This window comes from Dunckerocampus dactyliophorus, chromosome 19 (genome assembly GCF_027744805.1).
Source record: "Dunckerocampus dactyliophorus isolate RoL2022-P2 chromosome 19, RoL_Ddac_1.1, whole genome shotgun sequence".
Lineage (NCBI taxonomy): Eukaryota > Metazoa > Chordata > Actinopteri > Syngnathiformes > Syngnathidae > Dunckerocampus > Dunckerocampus dactyliophorus.
In genome coordinates, this window is record NC_072837.1 from 15,250,294 (window position 1) to 15,264,102 (window position 13,809).

Below are 13,809 nucleotides of genomic sequence, written 5' to 3' on the forward strand. Positions count from 1 at the left end.
GTGTGTTTGTGCGTGCTTCCAGAGGTGTGCAGGGTCTGCTGGAACAGGCGCGGGAATGGGAGCAGTCTGGTGAATATTCCCGAGCGGTGGAATGTTACCTGAAGGTAAAGGAGGACCCCAACGTAGGCCTCATGGAGAAATGCTGGACCAAGGTAAGCCTTTCCAAGCTCTGTGCGCATGTGTTTTGGGTTGTATGTTTAACATCATCCAGTCCCAGATGGTCAGCGTGTCACATGAAGGTCAATTGATCTATTTTCCTGCTGCGGGCCCAAAGGTGCTGAAAAATATTGCGCCCTATTGACTGGTGGAGTTGAAACGTGAATGTGCGGGTGTCATCATGCTACTAAAGCAAAGGTCACGGGGTTGTCCGGATCAATAAGTTGGCAGTTTGATGGAAGGCAGCAAATGTTGCATCAGAGGCGGTGCTTGTGTTTGTCGGAGGTCAGCAAGGCATTTGAATCCGCATGTTGGATTTCAGGACAATCACTGACTCATCAAAGGCGGTCCTCTCTCTATCTCTTAGATGGCATCAGGCTGATTTGTTTTTGAGGTTCCGCTCATAAAAAATGCAAGTTGAACTTGTTTTGTATGTGCAGGCCGCCGAGTTGTCAATCAAGTTCCTGGGTGAGGAGCGAGCGGTGAAGGTGGTCCAGGTGGTGGGGCCTCGCCTCGCCCAGCAGAGGAAGTACAACACTGTGGGTCAACGCACATACACAGTTTCATTGATTCCGTGGGAGTCTTCATGTCTTCATGTGTCACACCCAAGGCCGCCGAGCAGTATTTACATGTGGGCCTGGTCAAGGAGGCCATCGACGTCCTCATGGAGGGGGAGGAGTGGAACAAAGCCAAGAGGGTGGCCAAGGAGCTGGAGCCCAGGTAAGCGTTTTTTTTTTTTTTTTTTTGATGCGCGATTAATGTGCGCACGTCCTGTTTGACCCTCGGCCCACACCGTAGTTTGAGGAAGTAGCGGTGACTGTGGAGCCACAAGCAGGAACAAATATTGAGCAGAAATGGCCAAGAAAAGGGTATTTCGGTGAATAAATTTAGCTTCAAAGCCCTGGCAGATGGCTCTCACTACAAGACCAGAGTGTATCTACTGTCTCTGTGATTGGAATTGTCACAGACTTGCCAAAGAGAAGCGAGACGGTACTGAAGCATTGCCGGTATTTTTTTATTGTAATTTACACAGCGGTACCTTGGCATACGAGTGTCCCAACTAGTAAAGACTAGTTAGATGCGAGCCATCTTTCGGCTGATTTTTTGGTTTGAATTGTGAGATAAAATTTGGGTTACGAGCTTCTAGTTAAGGGTAGACATGGCCAAGGACGGCTATTTGGGGGCTTATGTCGAGGTGACTGTGGCTGAAGAGCTGGCACCGCTAACATTAGCTAGCATTAGCAGTGCACTAGCTGGTCATTGAGATATCAGTAAAATGTACATACATTACAGCAATCAAATTTATCTTATTTATTATGTATTGTGTAGGACTAAGACAGGCACAACATGAAATTTAAAGCACGAAATGAATACAGAGCCACCATCCACCAGTACGCACCTGGACTTTTTACAGAAAGGTTTTGTATGTGCACATTAGCACTCAATGAGGTAATCAAATCTTACCTTTATGCATTCCCACTTGGTATCAGCATTTGGGACCAACTATGAGGTGAAAGAAAAAGGGGAAAAATACAGCATAGTAGTCATATCTGTGCAGTGTGCACAAAGCTCGAAGGTGCATTCAAGGACCGTCAAACAAAGTGGTACAAAACATGCAAAAACTGGTGGATTTCTAAATGTATATTATTTTTTGTACAAAATAATGGCCCATATTTCCAAAATTTCTATCCCTTTACATAAAATTTTAATTTGAGTTATTGGGTGTCAAATCGTTTACCACAAAGAGATTTACATCCCTATTTATTATAGATAAAAACTTATTTCTATCTGCAATTAAGTGTCATTAATTACGACTTAACTATGGACAAAAATGCGATTAATCACAATAAAATATTTCAATCGATTAACAGCTCGAGTTTTAACATTATTAGGGTACACCCTGGACTGGTTGCCAGACAGTCGCTGGACACGTAGACAAATAATCATTCACACGCACATTCATACCTATGGACAGTTTTGAGTCTGCAATTAACCTAACATGCATGTTTTTGGAATGTGGGAGGAAACCGGTGTACCGAGAGAAAACCCACCCACACACGAACGGGGAGAACATCCACCGAGAACGCCACACAGAGACGCCCAACGGAAATTCAAATTCATTCTAAACTTAAAGTGTTCCAAACGGAGTGACGAAGAAGGACAAAGAAGTCAAAAACTACTTTCACATGGAAGGAGAGGAGAACCTTTTTTCAACACGATCTCAGCCATGGCATGTCTGCTCGGCTCTGCTGGATCAGTAGCCAGTCTCCATGCAGTGTGAAAGGTAATGTAATCTAACGTCATGTCTCATAACATTACTGATGCCTAGTGACCGCAGTACTGCATATAACTTGTCTTTCAACATTTTTTACTAATAATAGGCCATAGTCAACCACAAAACACTGATCATTTATTATTATTATTTTTGAAAGCGATATAGTGAAGGAACGATATTCGAACTGCGATATAGGGAGGAACGACTAGTTTTCATTATTAATTTGTTCCAAAAGGACTGACGAAAATGGAGACCTAATTTTTCCAGGAAATAATGTAAATCCAATTCCAAAGTATTAACAAAATACATTTTGTAGAGGATAATTGTAGTTTTGTATGCAGAAAACAATGCACAATTAATTATGAATGAGGAAAGGACGGAAGTTATTGTTGATGTGGACTTCTCGGCCACACGGACGCCACCTTTGTACTTTGCAAGGAATTCTTTCTTGAATTCAATAGTGTTTCTCATCTTTGCTGCCACTTGCAACTTTCTTTGGCCCCATGGGGGGTTATTTAGCAGTCACACTCGATTAAAAAAAATGCTTGGATGGCGAGTCAGCAACACGTAGGCTGTCTCACCATGTGCAATATTGCACAAAAACGGCGACTGTGTGCGAAAAGAGAGGCAAAATTTGGGGGAAAAATGAATGACATGAAAGCTGGGGCCTACGAAAACTGAGGTTTGACTGTACAGTCGTCCCTCGCAATAACATGGTTAGTTTACTTCCTCGCTCTATCGTGGTTTTTCAAAAAATAATAAATGAGCCCTGTTTAGTGGTTGGCTATGGCATATTATTCATCAAAATATTGAAAGACAAAGGTATATGGAGTATTTTGGTGTGAGTAATGTTCCATTTTTGAGACATGACATTAGATTACCATCACACTGCATGGAGTCAGACATGGCATGTCCAACATAAAAGAGTGAAAAGAAGTTCTCTTCCCTTTCCGTGTGGAAGTGGTAAGTTTTTGGCTTTGTTGTCCTTCTTCCACACTCCGTTTGAAACCCTTCCTTAAGTTTAGAATACAGTAAATAAATTGAAGGCTAACTAGTTAGCTCACCAGCTTGCTAATGGTTAAAGCCATGGCTGTCTCTTGTGTCCCTACAGTGATCTCGTAGCCTGAGCATTATGTGTCATAAAGAAAGAATAATAGGAGTGTAAGGGCTCAAATAATGGTAAAGATTGTATTTAAAAAGTCCTAAACAGATTTTTCTAACCTCTAACTACAAAAATGTTCCATTTATTAATGTTAAATCCTACTTGGCGGAAATACACTTATTGTGATCAGGTCTGGAACCAATTAACCGCGATAAACAAGGGATGACTGAAATAAACTGAAATATATTGCTGTATATATGTTTCTCAAAGGCACCACACTCATCTTTCCATGGCCTTACTCTCCTGTAGGTACGAGAGCTATGTGGACCAGAAGTACAAGGAGCACCTGAAGAACCAGGGAAAAGTGGACTCGGTGAGTCCCATGTGCTTCTAACTAGAACCAACACGGCTAAAAAAAAAAATGATATTCCACCAAGCCTTAAGCCCTGCTTACTACAAAAGATAACATTGATGCAAACTTTTAAGCAAAAAACGGATGAAACACAGTTTGTGCATTGATGCTTTTCATCACGGTGACCATATTGTCCTGCAAACTTAAAAAAAAAATGCTTTTATGCTCAGCTGGTGGGCGTGGACGTCATGGCGGCTCTGGACATGTATGCAGAGAGAGGCCAGTGGGCCAAATGTCTGGAGACGGCATCTAAACAGGTTGATAAAGGTTTCGGTGACAGATCACATTACAACATCTCACGTGCACTCCCTGTCTAAATGTGCCTGATGCACGCTGGCATTTCAGAACTTTAAAATCCTCCACAAGTACGTGGCCTTGTACGCCACGCACCTCATCAAGGAGGGGGACGCTCTCAAAGCGCTGCAGCTCTACGTGCAGCACGGAGCGCCCCCTAACCCACAGGTACACGCACACAAACAATGTGGAAGTCATAAAACAGCAAAGTTGAACATTTCTCCTTCTCAGAACTTTAACATCTACAAACGCCTCTTCCTGGACATGATTCACCTCCCTGAGGCTCCGGAGTCGTATCGCACGTGGGCTGACCTCCGCAACGTTCTGCTGCAGCTGGTAGGACTGCCGCCTGAACCTTGTCACCTTGTCACCTTCAAACTGCAACAAGGGCAAAAACGGGTTAAACCAGGGGTGTCCGAACTTTTTCCAGTGAGGGCCACATAGTGGAAAAATGTGTAGATATGTAGATAGATAGCATATGTAGATATGCTAAGATGTTATATAAACTGTAGATTTCAAGAAAAAACTGCATCTCATCTTACTCATATAGATGAAAAAGCATATTATGACTTTTCTTCCCATAATATTATAACTTTTTCCCCAACCCAATTTTCCCAAAAAATTACAACTTTTTTGTTTTGTTTCTCATAATATTCCAGCTTAAATTTTTTTTCTTTAATATTTAAACTCTATGCTACTAAAATGACATTTTGTTTCCTCTTAATATTACAAGTTTATTCTTTTTTCCTCATTAGAATATAACTTTTTTCTCTTAATATTTTGACTTTGTTCTCGTAAAATTACAGCTGTTGTTGTTGTCTTGTAAAAAAAATTTCTACTCATAATTATGACTTAATTCACATATTTTGACCTTATTCCCATAATATTAAAACTTTTTCCCCAACCTAATTTTCCAAAAAATAAAATGTTTGTGTTTTTCCTCATAATATTACGTTATTCTTCCAAAATTGTGACTTTTTCTTGTTAGATTACAACTTGTTTTCTCTTCATATTTTGATTTTATTTTTGTAAAATGACTGCTGATTTGTCAATTTCTGCTGTTTTGTTTTTGTTTTATTTTCTTGTAAATAATATTTTTGGTATTTCCTGCGGGCCAATGGAAAAAAAACCAGCCACAGGCCGCAAATGACCCCCAGGCTGAATTTTGGACACCCCTGGGTTAAAAGCAGGGATATCTTATACTTTGAATCTTATCGGTATTAAACTGCACCGTGCTCCACATAGCTTGCTAGCTCAGTATGTTTGGGGTCTGGAATTATTTACACGTTTGGCCTGTGGTTTGAAAATCTGGAATTTGCAAAAAAGCTAAATTCACAGATTGTATTAGTCCATAGTTTTATACTTTGTGTTTTAGTTTGTTCTTATATGGATGTTCGTGCCACATACAAATGTGCAGCTTTCCAAATTGTCTCATTGCTGTTGATAGTAGAAGAACATGTTATATGGGTAAGAAAGACACTCTCTGCTTAAAAGTTGTATGTTCTATTGTGTGTGTGTGTGTGTGTGTGTGTGTGACGTCAGTGTGAGAGCTTGGCCAAGTCAGTGGGGGACAACTCGGTGGCGCACGAGGACTTTGAGCAGATGTTGCTCATCTCCCACTACTATGCCGCCAGAGCTGCTGCCACTGGGATCGAAGAGCTGGTACGTGACAAAAGACCGCTTTGACCGATGGAAACCTGTTGTTCTTCTTGCCGTCGTCGTCAAGGCATGGTCAAAGTATGTGTTTGTGTGTTTTCAGACGAGCATATCGGCCAAGCTGTGTGTGTCTCTGCTGCGTCACACGGACCTTGTTCCTGCGGACCGAGCCTTCTATGAGGCCGGCCTGGCCTGCAGGGTGAGCACTTCCTGGCCTGATGCATCCTGGTACATTGCACTTTGACCCTCTAAAACAGGGGTGTCCAAAGTGCGGCCTGCGGGCCATTTGTGGCTCGTGGCTTTTTTTTATTGGCCTGCAGCACGTTCTAAAAATACAATTTAACAATACAGTCGTCCCCTGCTACTTTGTGGTTCAAACATCACTCCCTTAATCTATTGCGGATTTTAGAAAATTACTTCATTAATAAATGACTGTTTCGTGGTTGACTATGGGCTATTACACAAAAAATATTGAAAGACAAGTTATGTGTTTTATTCTGATCACTAAACGCATTAAACTTGAGCAATGTGTTTTAAACAAAGAATAAAAGGAGAGTAAAGGTCACTATATGCGTGTTATTTCATGTCTGTAGGGCTCTAATAATAGTAAAAATCAGTTTTTAGAGAGTCATTTACAGTTTTTCTATGCTCTAACTCAGAAAATATGAAATTTATTAATATTGAATATATATATAATTCTACTGTAATTCTAATATATAATTCTAATAATTTCACTTATCACGGTCGGGTCTGGATCCAATTAATCGCAATAAACAAGGGACGACTCTAAAACTAAAAAGAAAAAATTGAAAAATCAGCAGTAATTTTACAAGAATAAAGCCAAAATACTGTATTAAGAGAAAAAAGGTGTAATTTAACAAGCAAAAGTTGCAATTTTACAAGTGATGTCGTAATATTATGGATTAATTATAAATTTCCGAAGATTAAGAAAGTTGAAATATTTTGAATTTTTTTTAAAAAGCAGCATAAATGAGAGGAAAAAGAGTGAAGTTGGCACTAATAATAGGCTTTTTCACCTACAGTATATGACAAAGCTGAGATGCATTTTTTTTTAAAATAGATATATGACTGCTTAGCACTACAAAATATCAGAGTGATCCTTGCATCCTTTCGATTTTAAGTATATGGACCCCCCTGGAAAAAGTTTAAAGGTTTTCTTCTCAAGTGCTGCTGGTGTTTTTCTTCCTGACAGGCGGCTGGCTGGGAGAACATGGCCTTCATCTTCCTCAACCACTTCCTGGATGTGTGTGACGTGAGTCTCCTCCTCCTCAGCTCCTTTGCACAGCTGAACAGCAAGAAACCTTCCAAAATGATATGTGTACAAACTGAGAACAAGTCAAATGCAACATGCTTATGTATAGCAATGTTAAAATAAGCTCTTTAATGCACACTAAACAGAAATGCATGAATAAAAGTGTCTTCTGCTTTGTGTCAGGCCATCGCAGAGGGAAGCCTGGACTCCTTGGATCACTCGGACTTCTCAGACACAGACATTCCCTTTGAAGTTCCGCTTCCTACCAAACCTTGCGTCGGCGTAAGGAAGCTATTGCCATCAAACACACGCCACACACACATACAAATACACGCACTCACCCTCCCCTGGTGTATTGTGTGTGTTGCAGGACCCCCAGCGGGAGGAGATCCGGAATTGGGTCCTGACGGTGGCCGTGTACGGCAGGCTAGAGCAGGTTCTTCCACGCGATGAGAGGAATTCGTACGAAGCGTCGCTGGTGGACGCCAACAGTGGCCTGCGCTCGCTGCCTTGTGTTCTTACCGGTAACACACACACACACACACACACACACTGCTAGCAGTCTGCATTGTATTCCGTGATGCTAAAAAGAAGAAATATCAAACAAAAAAGGCCAATAAAGATATATTTGTTGCCTCACTGCACTGCTGATCTGTGTGACTGTGTTCTTCTAAAGTAATCAGTACCTTGGAAATGTGTTCCCGCTTTCAGGCTACCCCGTTCTGAGGAACAAGGTTGAGTTCTCCTCGGCAGGAAAAGCTGCCAACAAAGAAGACTGGAACAAATTCCTCATGACCACCAAGGTGAGACGGGACAAGTGTCTTACATCAGGGGTGTCCAGTGCCCGGTGGCCACTTGCAACTTGCGGCACATTGTAGAAATAGCACAAGTGGGGAAAAATAGAGTAAAAAGCTACAATATAAAAAAGAAATGTTGATACTAATAATAATTAAGGCTATCAAATGATCACATTTTTTCCAATTAATCACAGTTTAAAAATTAATCATGAAAATTAATCATGATTCACCTTTTGAAAATGTCTGGAATATGCCCATTTGTTTGTCTCTTTGCGATGTTTCATCCCCACAGAGTCACACAGTCTGCCACTCTTTTTTTCTGCCCTGGGGCCTCATTTGTAAAAATGTTGATGGAAAGTCTGCGTACGGCAGAAACCCAAAATGTGCATAGGGGCAAAAATATTTAGACCTATAAAAAGTGGCGTATGCACACATTCACGCAATTTGTGGTTCGTAGAGCCCACCTTGAGCAGAAGTGTGCGTACGTGACTCTGCCTCAAGTTACGCCCTTTCCATGCCTCCACTTCACCATAGGAAGGTCAATGCAAAGTGACTCATGAATGTGGCGTCCATATTTAAAGAGGCTTGATTTCATTGGAATCACGGCTAGTTGGGAAAACGACAAGGATGAAAAAGTGGACTTCACGGAAATGGAACTGGAAATACTGGGAAAAAGTGTCATATTTGGAAGACACATTAGTGGCATAACAAATAAAATAAAGTGACAGCACGTTCGCTGTCATCACCGTGAATGGAGCAGGGTCAACTTGCAACAAAAAAAAAAAAAGTGGTCCGGTATCAAAGGACATATTTCCCTTTTATTGAGTATGTTTCGACATTTTTCCTAATTAATACCGCATTTTAGATTAATATAAGCTTAGCAAAATCTGTTTGTTTTTTTTTAAATTGGCCGCAAAGACTTAAAATGGAGATGAAGTTCATGTCGAAAATGAATTGCTGTAATTCCAGGTGTATATTGTATATTTAATGTAATGATGACATTAACATCATCAAAATTTTAGGTCTATTGTAATTTTTATTATTTATTTTATTATTATTTACTATTTTCTGGCTATAACTAATGTTGTGTGTTTGTTTAAAGCACAACAAAAGAAAAGCCCATCCTTTGTGGAAAAAGAGAGTATGTTTACACATGCGGCCCTGACTATCCACACAAATAAAGGCTGGGGTAAATAAATGTTGTTATTGACATACTTGACATACGCAACAAAAAAAGGTCTTTATTTTTTTGATAAACTGTCCAAAGAAAGTGTGGAGAAACGGAGCACTGAGGACATATTATCTCTGTGTCTTGTAAACTATAGAATTATTTGACAAGTTCATGTTTGTTATAATTAATATTAATAGAACACATATTATCATGATGATAAAATAAAATGATCACTGGGTTGTGTTTTTCATGTATTTTTTAGTCCGGGTACTACACTGGTGCACAATGGTGTTGATGATAAATACTGTACAAGTAGTAGCCATCACTGTCATGTAAAATAGCAACACTATCTACGAATGTTTTTACTGTAAGTCAGTCACATTGTGATGTTTTCATGCAATGATGGGTAAATCTTTATTGGCTTCTTCTGCATGTTTATTTCTAACATACGATTTCACTTCACCACTAAAACTGCGCATTGCCTTTTTGCCACGTCTCCAAAAAGTGCTGTACCAGTTCGTGCATTCTCACGTCAGGTTGTGTTTTTATAGCTCACATACTTTGCACGGAAAATACCGTACGCAGCTTTTCGGCCCCGTTTTGTGTGTAGTCGAGCTTTATCGATGAGACCCCAGCACACCTCATCGATCGTGCGTTCAAGTTACAATATGGTGTTGAAATTGCACATGTCTTTCTAGAAACATGTCTTTCTTGTCAGCTCGTCCTGGGACGACACCATGGTGATGCATTCACGGACACGCCGAACATCACAAGAAGATCTTTATTATGCGTGTATGTGTGCTCTAAATAAACAGAAAGACAGCGATAAACACTAAGTTAATATTCTTATCTCACACTAATGTAACTCTTACTGCGGAAGAAGAATTTGCTGCATTTCAGTATGTTCAGAAATCCTAGAAAATACATCTTCACTCAAAACATGTGAATTCAACTTAACTTACACTGTGTCGTTGAACGCAACCCTTGAGACTAGTGTAAAATGCAAATTCAGACATGTGGTATCTTTTAGGTTGACTTAGGTTTTCAGTTCATTTGGCGCTGTTAATACATACAAATATATAAAATGTGCCCTGTCATTTAACTTTCTCTTCATAAAATACAGCAAAAATGGGCATATTTCACACATAGTGGCAAATGGTGATTAATCATGATTAATTAATTAGAAAGCTGATTAATCTTAAATTTTTACAATTATTTGACACTCATAATAGCACAAAGTTGTTTATTTTTTTTAACACAATTTTAAAAATATATGGAAAAATATCAGTGGTCCCCTGCATTCTCTGCTTTTTTAGTGCACACTCCCAACCCCTGTTTGACATGAACCATAAAACATGTTGGGTTTTTTTAAACATTGATGGTGTGTCTCTTGTGTCCTCCTGCAGACCTCTCACAGTCCAGAGTGTCAGGACGTCCTCAAGTTCATCAGCCAGTGGTGCGGCGGCCTGCCGGCGTCTGGGTTCTCCTTCCAATGACACCCATCGGAAGGTTCTGTCCTCATTAGAAGGATTTTTGATTATTTATTGACATTTTCTATAGTTAACGCCACTTTAGGCACTCTTTTTTCCATTTCAACAACTTCCTGAGCTGCAGTCAGCTCCTTAAAGCTTCACAGGAAAGTCAGCCTGGAATAGAAACAACCTCATAATATTTTTTTTCTATCTTGCAGCAGCTACACCTCACCTGTTGGAAGCTCTGAATATTTATTTCATCTGTTTGTTTTCTCACTCAAGTGGCCTCAAATTTCCTATTTATCCTATTTGAACTGCAAGTCAAACATGGTGTTCACATTAAAATAAGGTCAAGTGAGAGGAACGTGACATCCTCTAACAGCAAACACTACACGTCATTAAGGCGGTTCTAAAATGATGATGTGGTCATGAAAGGTACACTCCAGCCTTCGCCTTCAGCTTCTCAGAGTTTCATGGAGCCCATTAATGCTTCATGTGCACTTACGTATGGAAATAGACACAAAACTGCACCAAAAAAAAAACTTTTGTGTTCCATCCTTCTGACTTGGCTATGTTGTCACCATGGAAACGCATTCCTCCGCTCGCTATCATCCATCTTTCGCTCGCCTCGTGAGAAGAGCTTTCTCAGGATGGCGTCGCTGAACACAACCGACTGTCTCGTACGAATTGGACTCAAAAAAAAAAAAAACAAAGGGTGACATTTAAAACTCCTCTTTTCTCCATGTGTGCCACAGATCACACGGGCACAAGCAATGTGTGTATAAATGTATTTTATTTGCTACAAAAATACAATAAATCAATAGTTTTTAAGCATTTTCTAAGCAGTGTTGCCTTTATTTTGTAAAAAAAAAAAAAAAAAAAAGTGGGGACATGAAAAAACACAAATAATGTAATTTTATTTCAGCGTTGGTGATGGTGGTGTGTAACTGTATTAAACTTTTTCTAATCTTTTCACAGTTGACAGTTTTGCAGTTCAGTATAACAGTCACTGTACATGTTTTTTTTATATTCCATAAAAAGGATCATAGATTTGACACGTAACAAGGACACGAAGCCGACAACAAACTGAAAACACCGCAGTGCTTTTTCCCCCTTAAGACTTTAAGATTTATATTTGATGAAAGGTTAGTATTTTTTGGCAGCTGTTCGAAATAAGAGTGATGACTAGAAGGCATTTTACTGTTGTAGCACCCCTTTTGACCTGAGAAGGCGCTCGAGAGCTGGTTGAGTGTTCAGCACAGGACAGTACAGTACGATGTTTTTAAAGAATTACAGGAAAAAAAAACCCAAGTAGTATGTTTTAACCTTATTTACACCATTCCCTGACAGACGTGTAGAGGCGACGTAAACGTGAATGAACAAAGATTTATTGGTTGCCCCCTTTTGGTTGGAGTGGAGTCATGCAGGTACAATAACCTTAAACGTTACATTCAGGTTTAAAATAGTCCAAGCTTATTAAGAGTTTCATTTTATATATAATAAATAAATACAATTTAAAAAATAGTAAATAACAGATATATAGTAGTTTATTATATGCATTATTGTTTTATATTTATGTAAATAAAAAAACAAAAAATTTAAAGAATTTTTATCGATATATAAATTATTTTCAAATATATACAAATCTTTCCATTGACAATCAATGCCTTTTGTTCTTAATACAAACATATGTTGGCTTTTTGTTGTCTGCGGTGGTCTCTCTTGGCATTCACCGCGTGCCTTAATTGTATGGACATTTAAATCAAGGTCCGCTGTGAACACGACGAGAGACGACCTGCTTCACGTCACATGACCACAGACTGCATCACGCTGGATGGCTTACTTTCCCGCAGCTTCACCACCGCCACCGTCCCACCCACAAAACCCCATCGCACACTTTGTCCTCATCCATCCTGTCATCCTTCTCGACCTTCACTTGTGACCTCTGAGCAACCAGCGTCACATGTGAGTGTTTGCACATATAGCGCACACACTCAAGTGACATTAAATGTTTTTCTCTAATGACTTAACGAATATGAAATAAATAGAGGATAGCTATTTTCTAGGGACTTTTCCAGACGTTTTTAGACATGATGCAACATGGATATTTCTCTCTGGGACCCAGCAGCAGCAGAGCAGCTTGGAGCACAAATGGTGTGAGTTTTATTGTTTAAAGACAGGTAAAAGCATTGGAAAGGTCCTTTTGGGCAGCACTTAAAGCCTCCATTATCCTGCAGCAGCCATAATGCACCTGCTTATAGAGCACTGCATTAATGGTTCAGTTGTGCAGGGGGGAGGAAGATGATGCTGATGCTGGGACTTGCTCATCCTCATCACCCCCACATCCTCCCCAAAAACATCACTTCCTGCAGCATTTTGTGTGCAATTGCAGCATCACATGCTAATGACCCAGATATAGCGTGCAGCAAATGCAGAGGAGGAGGGGGCTGCGGGGAGTGGGGGGGCTGCCTGCCTTTGTGGGTGTCGCGCTGCCCGTGTCATTTTCCACCAACCGAAACCAGTCATATTGCAACATCGTGTTAAATAAGAGGCATTATTGTGCATTACGTGTTGGGATTAAGCCTGTATAGTATATTTGAAGCATTTTAAACTCCACATATTTAGAATGAGGGCGTGTGCGCAGTCTCATTCAAATTGCGCAGAGCACATACGCATATTGCGTCTTTGTCACGTCCACTGTCAAGCGCCTAATCCCAAGTATAAAATAACAACCCCAAAACCGGTCAATAAATTTCATTCAACATTAAAAACACCTACATCACAGTCGCAACACTACCTTTTATCCACAGGTGCAGAGTAAATTGCGCAGATTGACGGCTTTTTTTTTTTTTTAGCCGCACATCCTTGCAAGCAGCTCGATGAAAGAGGCCGACGAGCGAGAGACATTTGTCCGATGATTGAACGCTTACATGCGGCTTGGTGAGCGAGAGCCACCCAGTCCTCGGAGCCCTGCGGCGGAGGTCCATGCAGGCGGGGATGACGACGCTGAGAATGCTGCGGGGAGGAAGAGAGGGATGCGGAGGTCCTTTTGTGCATCCTCAACTGAGTCCAGGGAAGCTCCTGAGGCACAAATAGTCCAACATTTTTGGTATAGCACAGGCTGCAGCAGGATGAGGATGAGGATCTGGGCGCAGTCGGTTGGAGAGAGGAGGAGAGGAGAGGGGAGGGGTGGTCCTCTGA

General features: G+C 40.5%; 1 protein-coding gene across 1 annotated transcript in view; it reads left to right on the forward strand.

Moving 5' to 3' along the window:
- Nucleotides 1-11,568, forward strand: part of ift172 (intraflagellar transport 172) — a 37,081-nt gene extending 25,513 nt beyond the window's left edge. The window contains exons 35-48 of the mRNA XM_054762229.1: nt 23-152; nt 597-695; nt 767-876; nt 3,843-3,906; nt 4,116-4,202; nt 4,291-4,407; nt 4,471-4,575; nt 5,782-5,901; nt 5,999-6,094; nt 7,109-7,168; nt 7,352-7,450; nt 7,539-7,692; nt 7,880-7,971; nt 10,543-11,568. Coding sequence (XP_054618204.1) covers nt 23-152; nt 597-695; nt 767-876; nt 3,843-3,906; nt 4,116-4,202; nt 4,291-4,407; nt 4,471-4,575; nt 5,782-5,901; nt 5,999-6,094; nt 7,109-7,168; nt 7,352-7,450; nt 7,539-7,692; nt 7,880-7,971; nt 10,543-10,632 — 1,423 coding nt within the window. The 3' untranslated portion in view covers nt 10,633-11,568. The remainder of the gene's footprint in view (nt 1-22; nt 153-596; nt 696-766; nt 877-3,842; nt 3,907-4,115; nt 4,203-4,290; nt 4,408-4,470; nt 4,576-5,781; nt 5,902-5,998; nt 6,095-7,108; nt 7,169-7,351; nt 7,451-7,538; nt 7,693-7,879; nt 7,972-10,542) is intronic.
- Nucleotides 11,569-13,809: the final 2,241 nt, after the last annotated feature.